Source organism: Empidonax traillii, unplaced genomic scaffold, assembly GCF_003031625.1.
Source record: "Empidonax traillii isolate 1590-97213 ecotype Southwest subspecies unplaced genomic scaffold, ASM303162v1 scaffold581:size401988, whole genome shotgun sequence".
Taxonomy (NCBI): Eukaryota; Metazoa; Chordata; class Aves; order Passeriformes; family Tyrannidae; genus Empidonax; species Empidonax traillii.
In genome coordinates this window covers 352,001-375,893 of record NW_020955774.1, presented here as the reverse complement: position 1 = coordinate 375,893, position 23,893 = coordinate 352,001, and the positions used below count along the sequence as shown (strand labels likewise).

General features: G+C 38.7%; 1 protein-coding gene across 1 annotated transcript in view; it reads left to right on the top strand.

Annotated features, from left to right (window-relative positions):
• The window catches only part of PDLIM5 (PDZ and LIM domain 5), a gene marked incomplete at its 5' end in the record, with an annotated part of 57,138 nt that overhangs the window by 17,381 nt on the left and 15,864 nt on the right, over positions 1–23,893 (top strand). The window contains 5 exons of the mRNA XM_027898161.1: positions 603–689; positions 1,452–1,607; positions 2,436–2,567; positions 10,621–10,799; positions 23,367–23,541. Of these exons, the coding sequence (XP_027753962.1) occupies positions 603–689; positions 1,452–1,607; positions 2,436–2,567; positions 10,621–10,799; positions 23,367–23,541 (729 nt within the window). The remainder of the gene's footprint in view (positions 1–602; positions 690–1,451; positions 1,608–2,435; positions 2,568–10,620; positions 10,800–23,366; positions 23,542–23,893) is intronic.

The following is a 23,893-nucleotide window of genomic DNA, read 5'->3' as shown; positions in this document are numbered from 1 at the left end:
TTAAAGCAGTTTAATGGAGGAGGAAAAGCAGTCATGGGTAGAAGGACTTTGTTGGCAGAAGTTGGTGATGTGAGGAGAATGTATAGTGTCCAAGAGTGGAAGAAGGTTTTGGGGGTAAGGCACAGTGTGCATATTGGATGGTGCTTTGATATTCCCCATCTTATTCACCTGACCTTCAAAGGTTAGTCACACTTGCTACAGAGTTTGTGTTTTTAAATTGTCCAGTAGCCTAAAGTTTTTTTTGAGGAGAACACAAAGCATTAACTTGTGCAGTGATGGGACATCTGCAGTATAGTGTTTACCAGTAGTGAAAGAAAGTACTTCCCTCCATAATGAACACTACAAAGTATTAAACCGTAAAATGGTTTGCTTTTTTTTGGGGGGAGTGTGGTTTTGTGGGGGTTTTTTGGGTTGTGGGTTTGGGTTTTTTTTTTGTGTGCAGGGTTTTTTTTGGTCTTTTTTTTTTGGCTGTTGTTTTTTATGGGTAAGGAGGGCTTTTAAAAAAAACCTTAAATTAGCTCTGCCTGAGGTTTAGTTAGCATTGCCAGAGATGTAATAAGTGTTTGATTAACGACTTTTCTTCTCTTGCTGCTTTTGGGCAGGCATGAAGCATCTCTGCCTACTTGCGAAGCAAATTCTTTCAATAAAATCTCAAGCTTTCAGTCTAAATCATCTATAAGTCATACAAGGTAAATCTTCTAAGGTATATCTACAGCAGACTGCTAAGTGTAAGCAAGGTATTCAGGCACTGGTTTTGCATTTAAATCTGAGAAGTGGTATATAGTTGTGCGAGTGTTTGGAGTGTTCTGTTAATTTCTGTAGTTATTTTAAAAAAATATACAGCAATTCAGTGGGTAATCTTGAAATTTTAAAATAAGAACCTGAGTTACAGATTACCAAGAGTAGAACTTATCTTGAAGCCAGTCTAATTTTTTCAGATTTTTTTTTTGTTCTGTTTACATTCATTTCCACCCATATAATAAGTAGGGAAAATGAAAAGGGGGTGAGGGGCATGGATCTGATGAAACTATATCAGCAATATTCCCAAGTTTTCTGTGTTTACTATTTATTATGAAAAAGAGGAGAAGGTAAATGATCTTCAAGGCTTACTCTGCCCACACCAGGAAGGCTCGCATGGATCCACATGGAGTGTTCTGGGGCCTGGTTCAGTGGGAATGACCCAGGGGTGCGAGGCAGGGTCTAGGATGTGGAATTTGAAGGCTGACAGATGCTAAATGCTCATGTGGTGAAGGGAAACTTTTATTTGTGGTTGTAATCAAAATGGCTGTTTTCTCTATTAGTATTCAAGTGGCTAATACACTGCCTCACATCTCTGTGAGCTGAAAACCTACAATCGCACAACTTTCCAGTGGTTAAATGTGGTCTGGTATTGTACTGTATCTCTGTCAATCTTTCCTGCTTTCTCTCTTTTCTCCTGTGTTGGCTCAAAGATTCTGTGCTACGAAAGTGCTGCAGGAAAATCCCTTGGGAAGTGTGCCAATCCTTGGACCCACTCCTCTTTCGGTTCTTTCTCCTTTCAAGCAGAGATCAAAAATTAAGAGTGTGGCTGCTGCTACTGTGTCTGCTGCTCTTGCTGTTCGGGCCAGGTAGACATAAACTTTAAAAGGAATGTTTTTTAGCTTGGATTAAGAAAGTTCAAGTTTACACAAGAGTAACTGGTCCCTGGCAAGGTTGTGAAATCAGCTCTTTCACACTAGTGTCGTGGGCAAGTCATTAGAATATGTCCAACGCTCCCATGCCCTATTTTTATCTTACCTCCAGACTGCCACTCTGAGCCTTGGTGAGTAATTCTACCATTCTGTTCCTCATGATACCTGTTTTACAGTTCAGTTATTAAATTAACTGTAATTTATTTGTGTTGCATGGGTGACAAAGAATAATCTGTGTCACTGAGGAACTTTTCAATGCTTAAAAACAACTCTCTGAGTTCCATCTAAGTCTTTACTGTATTGCTTTTTATAAAGGCTTGGTGAGACTAAAATTTTTGACAGGTTTTTCAATCATCCATTCATATTAGTAAAATATTTTTGATTATGAAATAATATTATATTTGTGTTTTTCTAAATTACATAGATAACCTAATGTACTAATAAATTATGTACATTATAAAGCATACACAGAACCATAAAATTAAAAAGGACGAGAAAGAATAAATAAGTGCTATTTTCCAATTTTTATTTTACTTTATTAATGGTTAAAAAAAAAAGTAAATTCTTCTCACACCCTAGTGGGTTGTCTTGTCCATCCCCTGAAGTGTGCAACGTCCACTTTGTGGACTTCTTGTTTGGGCATAATTCCTACATCAGTTATCCCTGGCTTTCCGTACGGGTTTTGAGGTTTTCAATGGTCCCAGCCAACTTGAACTGTGTGTGATCACCTAGTTTGTTTATGGGGTCTTTTTAAACGCTTGCTAGACTCTTCGAACCTGGTGTCTACCACTCGCTCTTGGATGCCCTGCTCACCACACCTGTCGCTAAGCCTCCTCTGCAGGCTATTGGACCCTCCAGGAAGTCCATGAGTGCTCTGGAGTTGCCAAAGAGCAGGAGGTATTGTCTGAGTGTGGTGCACGGTTGGCACTTGGGACTCACAAGAAACCAGCTTCTCTTTCAAGGCATGTTTGTGTCGTCTGCGCACTTGAAGCAGTGTGCCCGTTCTGGTCTTTGACACGAGGTCACCAACCCAAAATCCTACTGATTTCACCCCTTTGCAGAACTAAGCTCCACTCTGGTCCTGCTGATGGTGTTTGTGTAAGTCCACTGTACTAAGTGAAGTTTTCCTCACAAGCATCAAGTGCCCTTCTAATATGCATGGTGCTGTTTGTGTTGTGTTGTGAACCTCCAAGAGAGGCACCATCACCCCAAATAGCCAGCTGGAGAAGAAACAAGATATTCTGGCTTGAAACCTCTATCCAGGTGAATTATTTCCAACATTTCCTTAAGCTAGTAAGCGATATGTTGGGCTGCAAGGGTGCTCCAGGAACAAAGAGCTGCTATTTTTCAAAACTCACTTGTAATGAATAAAATCAAACAACTCGCATGCAGTCCAGCAAATCACTATTTTAAAAATTATTTGCTGTCTAGGCCCTTTGTTCCAGCGCTGATTCTGTTCAGTGCACAGGACTGTTTGTTCTCATTTCCTGACCGCAGCTACATTAACTCTTGCTTAAGTGGAAAGCTGCAAAGGCAGAAGTCAATTTGGTTATTTTACAGGACAGTATGTATTAAATTGTGCTAAGGAAGAAATAATTTGTGAGGGTTTATTTGCATTTTCACTAGAGTTGGACTCTTCTAGAGATAAAGGCCAATTATAAGTAGAGCTGAGATCCACTTGCTGTAGAATCTTCTTCTGAGTAACAAGAATTAGTTCTTTCCCTCCTGTTAATGTATTCCAAGGTGGCCTCAGTCACTAGGAAAGGCTAAAGTATCCCTAACCTTGGCGAGGGGAAATAGAAGTTTATTAGGCACAGTCTTTAGTTGTATCAAACTTTCTAATGTTGTGGTATATCCACTTCAGAAAGAACAAAAAGGACCATTAACAGAATTGTAGTGATATATCACAACTTTTGAATGCTAATTTTATTTTTACCACTGAATGATACCTGCTAGAAAACCTTTTTATATGCATGTTAAAAGAGAAAACCTCTCCAAGAGTTCTGATAACCTGTCTGTGCACTACAGGTGAAGCCCAGGCCATGCTGCCAGCAAGACTTTATTCTTTAGCTGTGTTGTTTCTTTGGTGATACTTTAGTAGAGCTAAGTGGTGGTGAAAATGAATTATCTGACTTCCCCTTTCTTTCTTCCTTCACTCACTAATGTGTGTTGTTTATGGCATAAGCTGCAAGTACAGGTAAATTGTTACATGAATGGAAACTTTCTCCTATATGTTTATCCATCGTTTGCTCACCATATGGGGAGAAATTGTCCTTGTTTTGAAGGTTTTTCTTTGGAGATGCACTCAACTCGCTTCTGCTAGAAACATGAGATTCCCAAAGTGGCTCCATTCTGTTGCTGTCACTTACAAGTACATGGGACTGTCTGTTGGGAAAGGCAGGAAACTTCTTTCCTTCTTCCATTCTTCCACTTGTTAAAGTCCAGTTTTGGAGAGTTTTAATCTGTTTTGCTCCTCCAACTGACAGAGCTGGAGAGAGATGTGCCAGGGAGCCAGAAGGTATACTGGGAGTACAGAGGCCATTTAAGCCTTCTTAAAAGACCATATCAGTATTGTATCCAGGTTGAATTGCTTGAAATAAACATACATGGATTATTAGGGTGTTTTAAAGGTAATTTTGAAACTTGTGAAAAATTAAAAATTAATCTTCTCTTAAGCCATTGCAATAGCTTGTCCTGGTTCATAAGGTCATAAGGGAAGCATATAATTTTCAGGCTCTTAGGGACACCCCAAGCAGGGTATGACGTGAAACTTGGGAAAGGTTATGTAGCAATACAGTTAGTCCAGAGAATGTTGTGCATAAACTGCATTTTTTTAAAAGGATTTTCCCCAAAATAGCTGGTGTTGATCTGGAGATTTCATACAACACATAAGGGTAATGATTTCTGGTTTCCATATGATCATCCTTAGTCCCAAGCTGCCAGCACCAGAAAGGCAACCATTAGATGAACCCAAAGAAATGAAGATTTGTGCTGTCTTGTCCTAGTAAATAAAGGAGCACAGTTTTTATTGTATGACTTGAGAAACATGTAGGAAAAGGAGATAAAAGAAGATAAATGTAGTATCAGTGATTTTCTCATTGAACTTCAACAAAGATCAAGCAAAACTAATTAATTATGTCAGAAAAAAAATAGATTGGAGAGAAATTTACTCATTCACTGTGAGAAACTAGGTATTAAAATGTCTTTGCGTTACAGACTATCTAATGACATGTGTATACAAATGTAATGCTGAAAAGTTGTTTTAAATGGCAACTCACTCGTCCCACGATGAAATAGTTGATAAGGAAGGAGAGCTGGAATTTACTGTCCCCTATACTCACCAAGGGATGAGTATATGACAGTATACAGTAGATTGTCTTGTTCAGAAAAACAATTGGCTCAGTCAAGAAAGCCAAGTAAATAAACTGCTTTGGAGTTTGTATTTTCTGGCTCTATCTTGTATAACTTTCATGAAAAGGTAATGAATCTATTTTAAACAAGGTAGCTTAGGCTTCTTTGCATTATCTCTGGGGAAAAACTCAAGAAGATTGTAGCTCTAACAAAAACTGCGTGTTGATTTTGTTCTGCAGTAAGGTTGCTCCAGAAATATTTCCCTTTTATCCCTCTCACTTCACCATCTGCTCCAAAAAGCTGTCTGTCTTAAACTGCTCTGTACTGCGTAACTGCCAGAGAACTTGACCTTTTCCTGACTTAGTAACTGGCCTCAAGTGGTGCTGAACATCCACACATTTTCTTCCCCACCAGACTCCTCAGTAAGGGCCTTTTTTTGGATTTATAACAACCATGAAATCTTTCACTGAGCTAAGTGTTTCATCCTGATGACAACAGAGATAACCTTAAGTTAATGGAGCTTGTGTGTATTTTAACAAACAACGCATATACAGCAAAGGAAATGATGTATGTAATATCTTCCATGTCCAAGAGTTGGAACTCTGCCTTAAAAATAATTGCAAGGCAGAAGCACTGGGAAATTTTGGGAAACACCAGCAAGAATGGGTGTTGACATGGCTTTTGCTTTTGATGTGACTTTTGGTTTATCTTCCTGATACTATGTCACATACAACTCTTTAGAAAAATGAAAGTTTGGCATTGTGAGATGAGCACTGGTGTTAACTGAGAGAAACTTATTCTCCAAGACACTTTGAGTTGTTTCTGTTAGAGCACTGCTTACAGAAGGGTTACTGGTCCCTCCCTGTAACTTGATATGGAAATAGCCTCCACCCAGATGAATTTCTCTGCTCTTTCTTTTTGTTTCTCTATTTTGCATTTCTTCTGTCTTGAATATTACTGGAGCACTGTTAGGTTAGCATGAAAAGGAAACACTGACTGAGACTGTGAGTTTGTAGTATGGGTGGGAACAAGGTCAGCACTCAGTGTTTCTCGTCTTTTATTTCTCTATTGTTACACTGGAAAACCCTTGCAAAAAGGTGTGTGTATTTCCCCTGTTCATGGAGTTTTGTCATAATTCTCATTGATACAAATGTTTTTAAAAGTTTGTATTAAAAAAGTCTTCCCCCCCACACACACCTTTAGTGCTATGTCAAGCATTGTGTGTATAATTTATAAGGTATTTGTTCAGATTTCTGCAATATGCTCGATGTCTGCTTAAGGGGTTAAGAGAGAGCCATCAGGCAGCAATATGTAGTGCAAGCAAAGTCTTATTTTTGTTAAACTATTTTGGCTTTAGAACACATAAAGGAGAATCAAGGCTATCATATTTTACTTGGTTGTGCCAGAAACCAGTAAGAGTGATTTGCTCACTTTTGTTGTTGTTGTTATGTGTGTGTCTTGTTTTTGTTTTTCCTTTGAACCTGCTTGGGAGAGAAGCTTGAGTTAGCTTTTCTAAAGTTTGTTGAAAAAATTCTGGGTGGCATTATATAGGAGTATATATCAATAAAAGGATGGAGGTAGGTTTAGGCATCTATAGTCACAGACCATGAGTTTTTCTTTTCTGTTTTTTTTTTTTTTTCCCCATTTTTTTTTTAAGGGACAAGAGTGGGGGGATGGAGAGGCAGAGTATCAAAACCTCTAAAGACATTCAGAAGGATTTTCCAGTGCAAATTTCTTAAAATACTCTGAAATGTGTTCACCTTGGTCTCTGAAAAACTGGTGCTTATTTCATGTGTGACCTGGGCCCACTTCCTCCCACACAGGAGGAGGAATTATTACTTCTTCTAGGTTTTTTATTTTTTGCCAGATTCCACAGTGCTTTTGTTGATCAGGAGAGGGTAAGTCTGGGGAGCCTTTTGTGAGCTCAGGATAAAGTTCGCACTGGCATGGGAGCCCTGTGTGTGTCCCCAGGCCTCAGAGTGGCTCCCCAGAAAGTTGTGTGTTTTCCATATACGTACTTAATCTGATAGAAAAAGGCTGCACTTTGTGATAGGAGTTGTTCTCCATGGAGCAACAGTGTCTGTTATGTGCAAGCTAGCATATGTAAAAGATAGAGAGGCGTTTTTGGCTTGCTTCTTTGCCATGAATCTTTCTGGGGCTGTTTTAGCAATCTGTTTCCCTTGCAACTCACTTCCAGAATTATTCCTGTAGCTTATTAATCAAACTTCTCATAGGTTTTCAGGATGCAAGACTGAGTCTATCAGACTCCTTGTTTCACCATTCCTTCATTCTTGCACTGCTAAAACTCCTTGCCCAAAGCTTGAAAGCAGAGCATTCCCATCTTGCAAGGAATGTTGTCTTGCAGGGATGTGACTCTTGGTTGCATTAGTTTTTGTCATGGAAAACTTTCATTTTTACTGTAAGTATTCATCAGCTGAAGGAGTTGTTCAGAGTTAAAATGTTAATGGTAGAGACAGAAGGTAGGTGTGTCATTAATAATAGTTCAAGTGTTCGGATATCAAAATGTTCTTGACCTGAACCTGACCAGTGAGTGTCAGCTGGAAAGTCTGAGAAAGTACTCACATGGAACTTGGTAAATACATAAGGTTTATCATTCCTCCCTTGGTTTCCTAGTAATGACACTGAAAAGCAGATGGGAGCTCTCTTCCATAACCTGTTAATGTCCTTGAATTTCAGTACATATTTTTGTCTTTTCAAATCATGCAGTTTCTAGATAGTGAAACTTGGGTCATCATTGCACAATATCCCAGTGAGTTACAACATATTAGTGGGGCTAATTGTGGGTATTGTACAGCCACTTTGTAGAAGGTAAGTGTGCTTCTAAAAAGATCCATTGCTATATTTATAAAAGATGTATAAAAATAATTGGAATTTACGTGTTTCTTAGTGTAGAAGAGCATAAAGTAAAATGTTGAGGATTTAATTTTACAGCATGAATTTGAAGCTGAGCATTTCAAAGGTTGAACCTCTCATGAGGGAGATGCTGCTGAGGGAGCAGCATGTCTTTGAAAGCAAGACAGAGATGGACCTATCTTTCTACAGAGAACACTGCCTGTGCACTCTCAGGCAACTGTGATTGGAGGCTGTAATTCAGGAAAAATGGTGGTGTCTTGAGTTTATTCAGCTCTTTTTTGAAAGAATCAGATAGAGTAAAAAGGCTGTCCAAGACCTGTCAGGAGTTTTGCCTTGAGGCCAGCATGATCCTCTTTGTCAGAGTAATGACTTCAAGATTTTCCCTTGGGAAGCTTCTTGCCAATATAGGCTCCTGGCACATAAGCTGCCAGAGGTGATTAAAAAAAAAACAAAACCACAGGTAGTTTATACCTGTAGTTAATTGTCTTTTAGTTTGGGGTCATTATGATTTTACTGAATTTCTAAATGAAAGCCGAAGTGTCTCCAATAATCTGCTGCTTCAGGAGATCCCCATATCACCATATGCTTCACTGATCCCCATTCACTTAAGAATCAGACTCATTGATCCTTGTGGATCCCTTCCTATTCAGAATGTACTGTGAGCTAGCATGCCCTGTCATTCACAAGCCTTAGAAATAAACCACAAAAATAGCAATAGTAGAGTTTCCAGTCAGCATTGCAATCAACCCTCTGGGCATGTGGTCAGTCTACTTCCTCGCCACAGGGTACACTTTTTGATTGTCTTACATCTATTTTTGCTTGTCAAGTAGCCTCTTCTGTACAGGACAGTTGCTGACTCAGCAGGATTTCCTTATTTATCATAGATGATTTGTATTATTTATGATTTATGTGTTCCAGACAAAGGCAGTAAAGAGGTGCTAGACTGGAAAAGAAATTTGACAAGCAGTGATGAGTGTCTTGGATGGAAAAGGAGGAAACTTTCTTTTTTTAGCACCAGCAGTGTTAATGAGGAATTCTTAAAGTTGCAGCAGGGCTCTGGCCTGGAATGGGTTTGATGGGTTACATGTCAAATATACTTAGTACAGGATGTTTCTGTAACTATGAAATTGCAGATGCACCTTTTTTCGTAGTGAAAGCCAGTCCCAAACTATCTTTGGCTACTGAGCTGATACTTCACATCAGAGGATGTTTCCTTATCCTTTTTCTTTCAGTCTGCAATAGCACTTTTATGCAGTGTATTTCCACTGCCTCGAAATCTGCCATAGTAAAGACTTGTATCCTAAGCCTTTAAGAAGACTAATGTGTTCTTTCAGGGCCTCCATTTGCACTGTACAAATGTCTTTAAATATATTTTTAGCATTTTAACATAACAAAAAGCAGGGTATCACTTTGTGCTTCACTGGGCTTGTGCACACTTTATATAGAAAATCCATCAGTGTACGTTCAGCACAGATACCACTGTTACCGAAAGCCTACAATCACAGTAGCTGTTACTCATTAAACTGAGCATTCAGATATATTCTCTAAACTGTGAACAATTTTTTTTATCCCTTGCCCAGAAGAAGATTCGAACTACATGAATTATTTACCCTGTAAATCTAGAGACAAAAAAAAAAAAAAAATCAAGGTTATGAACTTGTGTTTTGGCCTCATGTTGTGTTCAAGTTCTTGCATGTTGTATGGGCAAGGCCATATTGTACATGTGCAGCACTTATAAAGTAAAAACAGGTCATGGATTTTTACTTTATGAGCTTGGCACAATCTATAATTCGGTGAATGACCCCAGTGAAATAAGCATGGTGCACATGTGCTGTAAATTTCTTTTGCTTCAATAGAGGAAAGAATACAAGGCTTCTAGTGTGTTAACTGATGGGTTTTCAAATTGTGCAAAATATGTATTTGGAATGGTTTGGGCTGTATTTTGCAACATTGTCGAGTTAATTTCCTGGTTTTGTGGTCCTTTTAGTTTGCAAATAACCTTCATTAGCAATTGCTCCTCTACTTTGAATATTTCAAATGAAAATATTTGTTTTCAGCTTCCCAAAGGCAAGTGAGAAATGAAAAATTTTCTTGTTGGCAACATAATTAGTGGCTACTCCACCTGAATTGTGATTAAGTTTAGTTTTCATCATGTGTGTTTTTGAAGAGCTAAAAGAGTTCTTCTAACCCTTAAAATTTAAAAGCAGCTGTAAACTACTTTAAAAGAAAATATAAAATATTGTGCACATTGTTTAATGAATAAAGAAACTTACAACTCTTTTGAAATACTTAATCGTTTAGGGCAGCACTGGCCCATAGAACAACATTACATTTAATTCAGTCACTTTTAGATTGATGATATTTATTAAGATGTACAAGTATAGTCTGCCTATATGAGTGTTTGCCTAGTTTCCAAAAGGTATTGAAAATGTTTGGGAGTGTACCAAATTTACAGCAAGTGTTCTACTTTAAACTGTATCATGTCGACACTTAATTATTTTAAATGGAAATTGTGAAGGGATTTAGTTGACTGTATTGGCTTCTGGCAGACATTACTCAAGTGTCAACTGTCCGCTCATTAAAAAACAGTTTGTTGGTGATGACAGAGCAGTGGGTGCTGCTTTGTTGCAGCAGGGTGAGGGAATGTCACTCCACATCTCCCTTTCACAAATTCCCTTGCTCTAGCAAGAGGCATTTTATTTATTCTTCCCTTGTTTCTGAACAGTGATTCCCTGGAAGCCACCCAGCCCGCTGCTTTTACGGCCACCCCGGTGAGGAGCGTGCCTGCTTGCCAAGACAACGCGGATGTGAGACCTGCTCCCGCCAACACCACATCTGCTGCAGCCCTCAAGCCAGTGGGACCCCTGGGTTCTGCCAAGGGCTGGCAGCCTCCAAACCAAGCAGGTAACTTTCAGAGAGGCTTTTTCTTGTTTGCCTAAAGAACTTTGGATAGCTCAGGAAAACATACTTCACCTTGGGTGTAAAAATAACAGGCTTCAAATGGGCATTTGTGGGTTTTGAGTACAGGCCGGTTTGCTTACAAAGAGGATAAGAAAAACCAATTTAACCATTTTAGTAAACCAGTAGCCCTTGTAAGTTGCCTCATAGATGTAACTGGTTTCACAAACAAGCAAAATCAGATGTCTCTGATTTCTATTAAAAGCATTTATACCAATCATTATGTATTTATACACCTCACAGTTTCAGCTTGGTGCTTCCCATGTGATTGTAAATTCAAGCATATTCTATGCAGTTTCAGTGTTGGGAATATCAAAAGATGTGTTTTCGAAACAATCTTTTCAGAAGTACAAGTTAATTAAAAAAAAAAAAAAGAAGATAAAAGAAAAAAGACTAAAACATTGGAGTGTTTATGTGTTTGATATCTGTAGGTTTTATTTGAGCAGGGGGCCAGATTATTGCATCAGTTTATGTTACAGAGATTTGTGGAAAGGTGGGTTCTTGCAAGGACAATTTACATACCTACTGCTTTTGAATGTAGTTTGGTGATTCTTGCCCCTTTAGACCCACACCAGAATGTCTTATGTCTGGAAAGCGTGTTGTTTTCTATATGAACACTCCTATGTTATAAACATATCTGTATTAAGGTATGTAACGTGTGTAACTGTGTACCTGTGTTTTTGTAATATTACATGAAGTAGTAATTTGGGGTGATCCTTTAGTCTGAATCACTCTTTGGTGCTGAACTAAACTTGAGTAGTAATTTCTAAGGATATGGAAATCTGTACTACTAATTAAGCTTTAACTTCAGATTTTTCTTGCTAATATGAGATGAATAGTCTTGATTCTCTTTCTGACAGGATCTAATATGCTAAACAGCTCTATTTGTTTGTTTCCTTTTTTCCTACTGTTAAGGGTTACTCTTTAAAAGTATATCCAATCCTGAAAAGAAGCTACAGAGGTCCTGGCATAAAAATAAAGCAAAAACATAGGGTGTTAATGCTGTGTATTTTGTAATGGCTTTAGTACTTCTGGCTAAATTACTGTTGTGGTTGGTAAAAAAGTGGATGTATTTTGGCTGGGACATGCAGTTCTGCTAGCGAGCCTCAAGATGGCAATGCACTGTCATTGCTGTACTTCCCTGTCAAATAGCAAGTCTATTTTTAAGGGCAAGGTAAAGACTTTTTAAAATTTAGTTCACTTTAATTCTAGCATTGTTTTACTTCTTTGAGTTAGCTATCATTATAGGGGTAAAAAAACCAAAGAATACAACCATAACAAAAGCCCCAACTTTTTTTGAGGTTACATTTTTGTTAGTGTGAGTGCATAAGGCAAATGTTTGTGGGAATATGATAGTCCTGCATTTTTGTTAAGTCACTGATTGTGATCCATGTTTGACATACCTTTCTGTCTCACCAAGGGATGAATTATTTTACCTGCATAGAAATCACTTATCAGCTTGGGTTTTCAGTAGTACTACACCCATTTTCAGTATGTTGGTAGGTGTTTCACTACTAAATCATACTAGCATCCTCTAGTATTAATAGTAGTCAATTATTTGAAATAGACTTTTTTTTGTTTTTTAAGACGTACACAAGAAAGAGAAAGATTTAAAGGGGTTAATTAAACTACACTTGATTCTGTACTACTTTGAAAATCTATGCCCACGCTCTTGGATAATGTGAAAAACTATTTTTTCACGTTAGAGATACCAAGTAGGCAGGTGAGGGGGAAAGCCAGACAGAGAATTTTTATGTTCCGAAATAACTTACAGAAAGCTTAGGAAATTCATAGTGATAGAGAAGCTGGTGGAAGGAAATGGTTGTGAGGATGACAGTTTTATGCTGTCTTGCTGTAGGGTCCTGAGATGCACTGCTTAACTTCCAAAGAAGCAAAGTTGTTATCTTTCTCCCAAAATATTGGGGGAACTGGAAATAAAAGCTGTAGAAGAAACAGGCATTGAAAACTTGAAGTTTCCTAAATTTGTAAAGCGCATAGAGGATAATGCAGCACTGTGAATGGCAACTGCCCAGGAATTAACAGGGGTGAGATAAACTACTATATCCCAGGTGACAGAGGAGCTTCAGTTAGCATTTGCATCTTAGGAACTTGAGAAGTCATGCATTGCCATGGGAAACCAACCTGCACTTGTCCCCTTTTTGTGGAACTGCTCACAGAAACAGTGTGGACAAGTGGACTATTTGGAGATGTCAAAATGCTCTTGAGTTTTGTTCATCTTCTACACTATCTGACTTCATCAGTCTAAAGGCACCTTCATTTTAGAGCATTCAGCAGTTGAGTGAAGGAGTGACATACCTAGCCCTCCTGCAAGGACAATTTCTGTATGGAAAGGAAGCGTTTCATAATTTGATTGAAATTCCAACAGTTACCAAAATTCTGGAGGCTTGTCCAAAGACAACCTCCTATCTGATAGGTTTCACTGCAGGTCTGCCCTGTCCTGAAAATCTGCCCTAGGCTCACCTGTGCCATTTGGTCATGTCATTCAGGAAGTTGGTAATGCAGAAGTAGCTGTTGGGAGAGACCTAAGCATGGCTGCAAGCAGAGATGGCTTCAGCATCTTTTTCTCAGGCCTGTATTTTACAAAAATAAAAATATCAAAGGTTTTACTGTAGCTGAGCTTACTCAGTAGGGCTGAAACCAGCAGTCTGACAGGTAAAACTGTTTCAGTGATTGAATGCTTTGGTAAAATTAGTCAGATGTTGAAGAAAAAGAAAGACTATAGCTGTTTCAGGACATGCTTGGACTTCAGGTATTAATTCTGCTGTTTGTTTGCAGTCTGTGAGCATAAAGTTTTCTTTAAAGTAAAATTACCAGTGCTTCACAGGCCAAAGAAAATTTGGCTTTGTAGGCCCCCAGGTCCGACAAAATTTTAGACAAACCCCCCCTCCTTGATTTCATAGCTGAAGTCTGCCTAACAAAATAACCAGAAGGAAGACATAATCTTATGTAAATGTATATCATATGCTATTAGTAGCAGAAGTATATTGGGAGTACAGTTTTGTAGCTGTGATACCACTCACCCTTCTAATGAATATTGTATGTAATACCAAGTTGTTTCCATAGCAAAGCAGGCGTGTCACAGGATTTGTTTGTGTCTGGGGAAGCTGTAAGCTGCTGATTGATGGTGTGGCATGAATATTACCAGTGATTTCATTAAGTTGTCTGACTACACAGATATGTAGTTTGGGTAGACAGCATCTTTTTGATTATAAGCTGGAATCTCCCTTCCTTGGATAGGCCACCAGAGAATACCCCTTTGTTTGTTTTTTTGGTTTTTTTTTTTCTGTTAAAAGTAGTATGGATTTTTTTTTTTCTACTATGAAAGTAAGGGTTTTATTCTTCTTTGAAATAAAGTCTTGATATTACAGGATTCCAAGTGGTTTGGTAGAGGAAATGAGGGATGGCTGCTTCATGCATTATTTTAGGGCTTGACTAAGAAGCTGGATAAACAGGATAAAAGCCTAGCTTGACAAATGAACAAAACAAGCCTGATCTCTGGCACACTGGGTGCACAAGGAGTTGAGCAGGTGGGGCAGGCACACAGAGCAGGGGTGGTATCTACCTGGACAGTGGTTTCCAAATAATGTATTTGCTATCAGTCTCTCCTGTCTGTGTTGTTGATTATTTTCTATTGTTAAAATAAGTAAAATTGTGGCTGTTGCTATGTGTTAAGTGTACAGACTAGAATTTATAATAGTTCTCACTTCATTTTTTTGGAGCTAGGAAGCTCTTCTCACCCCCCAAAAGCAGCAGGTTTTTACAAGACTATTAAATTTAAAAAAAGAAATTACCCAGAGTATCCTAGCTACCTTGCAATGAGTTATTCTACTCTTTGATAACTAACTATTACTCTACACATGTAGCATTGATCACCCCCAAGGAACCCCTAAGCATTTTCTAGTCCTGGGCAAGGACACAATGCATGCACAGGAACAGCTTTCACTCGCCACTGCCCTGCAGTCAGTTTTTGGGTGAAACACAACAGCTGCTTGTCAGCATGCTGTAACACTCACGGCATCTTGAAAGGAAGGGAATAGCACCAAGGCTAATTGAAACTGCCGGGATAATTTAAGAAAGTATAATTGCCCAGCAAACGCGGCTACACAAGTTGGAGTTAGTCCACGAGACGAACTGTTGTTGTGGAAAGTGTATCAGGATCTGTGATGGTCAGAAGAGGTCAGGACTTCCAGTGTTACATTTCTCACATGAAATTGCCATCTTTTTCCTGGCATTTTTAAAACACTGAGAGAGGCACAGCCCTGCCAGCACCACATCCTGCCTTGCAGTACAGGTGCTGCGCAGGCAGCCTCCTGCTTTACCTGCTGGGGTCCGGTAGGATGACAGGGGTCCTATGGGGAGTTGTTAACAGCTGGTGGCCAGAAAGGCTGGTTTGTTTCTTGGAAAAGGAGGGTTTCATTGTAACTGATGCCCTTTGTTCCTCCAAGGCTTCGCAGTTGGGTTACAAGGATGAGATGGGAAAGGTTTGCAAAAGAAGTGTTCAAAGCTTGCATTTTAAAGTGACGGTTTACTGACATGTGACAGTTTCCTTATTCCCAGGGTCTCTCTCAGCCTGATATCACTGGGATATATAATCCCCTTCCAGTAGAGCTGCTAAGGAATGTCAGCATATTCTGCAATACCCACAACTGTCAGTTGCCTAATCCTGAGCCAGCACATGTGTTAAGCACATGCTCCCTTCAGCAGAGGGAACACACTTGGAAGCTGACTGCAAGCACAGAAAAATTGCTCCCCAGGCATCTTTGTTTTAAAAATTCTGCTATTGCCTTGAAGTTGTTTTCATATATTTGGTAGCCTTGCATTTACCTCCTCAGGAGTTATCTTTAGCTATCTTGCTGCATTTTTTAAAATTTTTTTAATATCTCATTCTCTCAATAATATTAGAATTTTAAAAGCAGAAGAAAATAAAAGACTGCTCTTGGGTGTGATTTGACATCCTGCTCTACATATACTGACAATTTGAGTCTTTGTCTCCTTCCTTGCTACTTATTCTGCTACTTACTTCCATAAAGGAAAGGGGTAAAAATGTAGACTGTACCAAACTGTGGAGTTTTGCCATCACGTCAAACAGTATGAAGATTGGGAGAGGGAGGAAGGCACTGAGTTATACTGTGGTATCATAAAATTCTTGTACTGCCAGTAAGTCCTTGCTCGAGATCCATAAAGAGACTGCAACACTCTCTGTCCTCATTACCTTTGCTTTTCTGTGTTTCGTTTGTAATTACCCCAGCCCCTATATCAGTTCTGTTGACCTTACAGGCTACCCTGACTGGGTAAGTATTCTCAAAGCCCATCAGCTTTGAGAATGCTTTTGCATGGAAAAGGCAACTGAACTATTGTGTCACCTTCTTCATCAAGTTCTGCGATTTTGTTTTTAGGGCTGTCCTATACTAATTTGTTTCCTTTGTAGAACAGGAATTTAAAGGCAGGACTAATTATAGGAGTTCAAGAAGCTACTTACCCATTGAGGACTGTGGTCTGAACATGGGGAAGAAACTGGAGTAACTCTACTAGACATTAAGGCAAATCGTTATATTGTTGGTAAGGCCTCTACTAGAAAGAGATCCCAAAATATAAGTAGTTGCAGTCTTTTTCTCTGAAAAAGGTTGTTAAAGATTGCCCCTTCATGGTGTAGTTACCATTCATGAAAGCAGAAAGCCTTGTCCATAAAAGTGTTATAATTGACAGGTCAAAACATAAAAGCCTCCTGATCCTGGTCTATGGACTGTTATTAATTTTTCATCTAATCTAATGATTATAGCATCATGTGACAGCAAACCACAAGAGTTTTTTTCTTACAAGTTAAGTAACGTGAAGTCACTTAGCCAAGCAAAACCTATTGTGAAACCAGAGTAATTTAAAAATGTTACCCTTGATGTCAGTATGAAATTTTAACTCCTGTAGACATGGCAAAAAATGAATATGTTTCTAAAGCTTGAACATCCATCTCTAAGAAGGGGCAGATTGTAGTAATGATGCAGAAATGTACCACCTACGTTTCAGGAACATAATGACCTGGTGTACCTCACTGCAAGATCTCCTGAATAGAAGCTCAGCTTTCTGTTACAAATTTTCTAAGACAATTTTCCTGTGATTTGACTTTGCTAAACTCACTAATTCACTAAATTCGCTAATTTGCTCTTGCACCAAGCTGCACACTTAAATGGTTTGCACAAGTTGGACAGATGCATGTTTCTTTCTGTAGTCATTTAAACAGAGATGACGAAACAATCTGGCTCTGTGTTTATTTCACATGCATCAAGTGGGAACATTCACCAACTTTCAAAATTAGATGCTCATTGACCCTGGTTTATTAAAAACAACTAGCGTCTTGTCATGGACTCACCAGATCAGTTCCTCTTCATTCGCTAGCACCAGCTCAGAGGAGTGATGTGTTCAGATGTACAAGTGTAGGACATCCAAGAATTATCCCTAATATTTTTTCAATAAATGAAAAGTCAGTATTCCTCTGGTAAGTGCATTCTTATCAGTATTCAGTGTTAAACATCAGCTTCATGAGACTGGCAGGTAATCTACATGAGACTGGACAGACTTGCTCTCTGCAGGCATAGTCAAGCTGTCAAGGTCAGAGTAGGAGCTAAAAGCAAGTAAGGCAAAATCTTATCTGCAGAAAGCTACCGAGTGAGGTTCTAAACTGCCACTCCAGAGAAATGAAACACTATTGTACAGGTCTTCCTTTTCTCTTTCTCCTTGAGTCACGTTTTTGATAAAAGCAATGCCAGTTGTGCCAAATTTGTGATGGTATGTGATGTAACAAATCACAAGGAGACAGGCTGAGCAAGCCCTAACCACCATACTCATTTTAATTAAGATGCTTTACAGTCATTTACCCAGAGCCTTTCCAGTTGAAAGGCTGGTTACTAACACAGGAACTATTCCCTCTACTTGCAGGGGTTGTTGAAATTGGGCCGAGGTGGCACCTGTTTTGATTTTCCATGGGTGCATACCAGCTTGCACCCGGCATTTAAAGACATGATAATGGTTTAATCATTTAATCCTTCCTGTTCTGCCTTTAATCAGTGAAAGGAGTTTAGCTACGACTATGTTTCCAAGACTCCCTAAGAAACAAAAGAACAACTATGGAACACAGGGGTTGAGCTTTGTGTTGCAGGTTTTTTTGGGGGGTTTGTTTTTGGTTTTTTACCACCCCTTACTTGTCCTGTAGCATTCTCCATTGAACTTGTGTGATTTCATGTGGGCCTGGGAGTGGATGGGGTGTTATATACAGCTACTGCAATGAGCTGACAGCCGAGCTTTTCAGACACGTTGCTTCATCCAGCCATCTGTTTGGTTTGGAAGGAAAGAACAGGAAGATTTCCTACACCACAGATAAATTAAGAGAAGTCAAAAAATTGGATGTATGAAGCTTTATATTTTCCATTTATAATACAGTAGTTTGATAGAAGCATATAAATCACTGAGTTAGAACACTTTAAAATGAAGTTCTGGCACTCCCACTGCTTAAAGTAGCATTGTTATTTATAGATATTACATGAAGTCTGATGTTATGTTTAAGTGAGCGTTAAACAGTTCAGGCTGTTGTATTGTTGCTACGCACCGGAGAACCTCTGTCAAAGTGACTTTGGCACCACCGCGTATCCGCCTTTCTCCCTTTGTCTTCCAAACCTTTCACCAGTGTTTGTAGTTATCCATGTGCTCAGCGATGGAACAGCCTATTGTTAGACTAACGAGGGCAAAGTCACACTGGGATTTTTAAAAAAAAAAAAAAAAAAAAAAAAAAAAGCCAATTCTTTACCTTGCCTAAAAGATTGTTAAATATTAAACTAGCCATACCAAGGAGTTTAGTGAAAGCAAACACCGTGGGTTTGCTAAACTTTTAAACCTAATAAAGTAGAAAGTTAATGGTCAGGTACAGATTGTTTTCTGTTTTAGAAAAAAACCCCACAGCAATGACAATACATCAGTGCAAATCAACAGTGCTTTAGAATGTTTAATTAAAGAGAGCGAAGGTGAAGTGAAGCCTGCAAAACTCCAAAATCTGGCCTCAGAGATCTTTTCATGACTTGCAGAGAACCCAAAATTCTCTGGCACTTGGGTCAGAATAGCTCCTGCTGGGGTGTATAATTCTTATAAGTTATTTCTTTCATTTATTAACTGTATTTGTTCATTATAATTTTAAATCTTCAGACCACCACAGAGGTTGCTGTGCTTTGTCCTGTTTCAAGCAACAAAGGTGGCAACCAGAAACTATGGGGTGAGATTGTGTCATGAGGAAGCTGGAGTGATTTCCTTTCCCATTCCCATGCAGTCATTACTCACAATTAAAAATGTGCATGCACAAGACAGATCTCGGGTACCAGGGCATCTCCCCAGCGCTCTTTGGGAACAAAGCTACTGATCACATATGTAAAATTTAAAAAGCAAAGTGTAAAACATAAACCACAGGAAAGCTCAGACTGATTGCCAAGAGGTGAGAGGTCTTCACTTAGATTGAGTGTAATGATTTGGACCTACCTTGGCACTACAAATGTGCCCTGGTAAAATCTTTTTACTGCAAGAAAAAAACCACCTGCATCAGTTTTCTGGGCCTGATGTTTTTAAATCAAGTGGTTGTGTTTCAATCAGAAAGATTTCCAAGAGAATAGGGAAGAGAAAGCAGAGGAGTAGAGTACATTAACTCACAGTGTCCCCTTCCTCTCTACAGTAAAACCATCTCATCCAGTACAGTTAGATTTGCTGTTTAATTATAAAGAACATCAGTGTTCATTCTAAACAAGAAAATAGACCTAATATTTGAAATTCTCTAGCTACAAAGGTTGAGTATTGTTGGGAAAAATACTGAGAATTCATATAGATTTAAGTAGAGAGTTAATAGTGGGGGGCTTTAAAATCAAAAGCAAACCAACTAAACAAAAATGCCACCACCAACAAAAAGTGCTCTGTGGGCTGCAGTGGAAGTAAGGAACCTCTGGTAAAATTACTGAAGTGTTAAAGGCATGTTTGTGGCCTATGGAAAGACAAAAGTGGCCAATAAAAACTGTCTTCCTGCTGGTGTTCAGAAGGGAACAAGAGAGATAAAAGACTGAGGCAAATCAAGCAGTGAGAAAGGGGGAATGATCTATGGTGAACGAAAAATAAATCTAGAGAACAACTGTGGAAGGTTTACAAAGAATCCAATTAATAAATGCAGTGAAATAGATATGAAGGTACTTTACTGGTGTATATTATCCCATGAGAGGATGAATATGAAGACAATGGAAGCAGACTCTTTAGGAAATAAACTCTGAATGGAAAGAAACTTGAGTCCACTTCAGAACAGGAATAGAAGGGAATAAGACTGTGCAAGACCAATTTGACCTTAGTGTGATTACCAGCAAAGAGAAAGAGAATCCTTGAGAGAGTGCTGTGGGCACAAATTGTGAGCATGGGCAGGAGAGCTTCCTTGCTTTATGCTGGGCCCAAGAGATGGAAGAAGAGAGCATTTAATAAGATGCATTAAGGACTCACTTTCGAAGGATTTTTGAGCAGAAGGCATCTTCTTCTGTTTTAGTTCTCAGATGCTGATAGCATCTGCAATGATCAATTAGATATTGTTCCCATCATAGTAGACCAGAAAGTGACAGAAATTCACAAATGACAGTAGAAAGCCTTTTAGAACTTAGTTTTTCTCCAGTGCCCAGAAATACTCTGGCAAATACAGAATTATCTGAAGGTTTAGGGCTTATTTGTTATTCCTCCTACTCTGTTGGCATTGTGATCTCATGGGAGTCCTATGTCTGCTGAAGTTCTGGGCATTGAGCTTGAGTGCACTGTTTTTAGTGGAAGTGGAATGGGTCCATTTGCCTCTGCTGATGCCCAGCTTGGTTTTGCTTAGGTCACAGCTTTTGCTTAACATGATAATAATTTGTGTGGTTTATATTATGATTATTTATATTATGATTTGCTTAAAAGAATTTTTGTTTTAACATGATTGACTACCTCTTTCTCTCATTTTTTTAGTGTTTTAAATAACTCAGAAATGACTGATCTAACATCTTTGTAGAGAAGGTTTACATAGACAAATTCTTCTTCTGGCCAGTAGTAACTTTGAAGTTAGGTAGTGTTCAGAAAAGCATCATTCATAAAAACAGCATTAACGAAAGCTGTAATGAGACCAAAGAAAAGGAAACAATTGTGATGTTTGTACTTTTTTTTTTCCACTTTAAGCAAGCAGACAGACTTTTTTTAACAACTCAGTGCAAACAAGCTAGCTGATGTGTCTGAATGGGCTTTGGGATTCAGTAGATAAACAGAATTTTGCAATGCTGCAATTTGATTTATGGCAAAAGGAGTCTTCAAACAGTTTTGGTTTTAGTGTGTATTGCTGTCTTGTCTTGAAATGGGATCCGAAAATTGGAAAGCCATGTGTGATGACAGAGGAGGAAAGTGCTATTAATCAACACTACTTTTGTTCGTGTCTTCAAAGCTGTTCTGCCACCTTTTTCATTTTTATCTGTTCCTAGGTTTTCAGCTTAGCAGACATTTATCATATAAAGTGAACTACAGTAGCAGAGTGACTTGTTCAAGATCAAGTGCTTCTATTCCTGAATTCTTTCTGCTCAGGAATGTTGAATGTTTTAAGAATAAGTGTTATTTTTTTCAAGGCATTGCAAATTAATTAGTTATACATTAAATATAATGAATAGTCTTGTACTAAAACAAAAACAAACCAAAAAGCAACCCTGATGGACCGTTATACTTGTTGCTGCTTCAGATTCTGAAAAGGATCCAAAAATATGTCAGTGTTGGAAATGACCTGGTATGAGAAAATTTAATGAACATTTAAACAAAAAAAAGTATATGAGTATATCGCTTATTTATACATAGAAAGAGTAAGCAAAAGTAGGTATTGAGCCCATATCAGCAGGTTAATACCAAGAATAATTCTAGTACAAAAGTGTTGGTTTTAAAAAGGAGTACTCTTCCAGCTGTGTTGCCTTAGCCTGTGCATGGGTAGACGAGAGGGTTGTTAACTAAATTTCATGGTACTGTTTTGATTAAACTGTGTAGTGCTTGGCTATCTTATTTCTGTAAATAACACAGTATTGGCATTTCTGCTAGATTTTCTGTGGATTCACTTCTTCTCTGTGAATTAGTATGCCACTTTTGTTTGAGCAGGGAATGCATTGTTTTGCCTGAAAGGTATTTTCAACTTTTCTGTGGGACAGAGGCTGATCAGCATTACATTAATGGAGATAATGAGAAAGAATTTTTCATCTTTTCCCTGGAAGATGATAGGAAGAATGAGAGAGGATGAATAGCACAAAGATTACCAGCTCCACAAACTAGTTTTTTTGCAAAGCTACATACCAGTGCCTTGAACCTGGTGTTGGAGAGCTGCATCATTGCAGCAGAAGCATCATCCTGCGCTGTCTGATGTCTCAGTCACTGCTTCATTGTTTGTCTCTGAGTTTCCATTCAAATCTTAATTTCACTTTTTGATTTACAAGGTTTAGCAAGGCTACACTAAAGCCAAGACACCGAGTAAACACTCATGATTTCTTTTGCCTGTGGTTGCAAACAAAAGGCTATGGAAATGTGGGGTTTTTTGTAACATACTTGAAAAAGAAAAAGGTATCTCCACTTGACAGGAATAACTGCTCCCGTAAACCCATGTTGCTGTAATTCCTACGTTACCAAGGTACATACATCAGTAGAAGAGAAAGAAAAGCAGAATACTGTTTGTTTCTTCATTACCCGGGGCAACAGAATCATCTGTGCCTTTCATTTTTGTAAATGCATTTTTCGAACTCCACAAAAACCTAAGTCTATTCTACAACTCTAAAAACCTGAGTAGACATGGAAATGTGTCTTGTATACACTTCGGAAAATGTCAGTGTTTTATTTGTGTCATAACTTTTATAAGGAGGATGTGAACAGGACCTTTGGAGTGCTTTAGATTGGCAGAATCCAGTGATCTAAAGTAGTGTTTAATTTCAATTTAGAAATATATTTTCCTTATGCAGTACTCTATTTTAAGTTCCTGTACATGTTGTATTGAATGTGTACTCTTGTTTAACCTGTTAGTAATGAGGTATGATCTATTGCACTCACTGAGAAATGTTTTGAGTAGGTATGTCATACTCTCCTTCCTCTGTTCATACACTGATATTCTTGGCTTCAACTTTTCTATCTAAAGCAAAATAATGCCTTCACAGGTTGTATATTCTTTTGCCTAACTTCTTCAGCATGTTGAGATTTGTCCACTACTTCTACAAGTTAGCCAAAAGCATTCTGTGTTATTTCACAGACATTTCATAAAATAGGTAGGACTGATTTGGTAACCTAATGGCAGAGGAGGGGGAAATAAGTGGTTTTTAATTTGTTCATTTGCGTAGGCAGGTATACACTGGACAAAGATGTTAGGCAAATGTTATTTGTTGCTTGTATTTCAAATTAATTTACTTGGTACTAAATGATGGTCTTCTAAATGCTTTGGCACTTTCTCCCCAGCTCCTGCCAGTGGATGGACGTCAAACAGTATTAAATCACCTGGAACAACTGCCCCGAGTGAAAAGCCTGACACAGCGCCCCAGCTAAATGAACAAGACACGTTGGTTCAGAGAGCAGAGCATATTCCAGCGGGAAAGCGTACTCCCATGTGTGCACACTGTAACCAAGTCATTAGGTTTGTACCTGTCTGCTGGCTGCACTCTTCACTGGGTACAAAACCGGCTGTATGGCCAGGTCTAGAGAGGGGTGATGAATAGAACTAAATCCAGTTGGTGTGTGGTCACTGGTGGTGTTCCCCAGGGCTCTGTATTGGGTTCAGTCCTGTTTAATATCTTTATCAATGATCTGGACTGGGATTGAGATGACCTGTTAGTTTACAGGTGACACCAAATTGTGTGGGAGTGTTGATCTGTGTTTGGCATTGCTGAGGCCACACTTCAAATCCTGTTCTTCAGTTTTGGGGCCCGCACTACAACAAAGACATTGAGGTGCTGGAACATGTCCAGAGATGGGTAATGCAGCTTGTG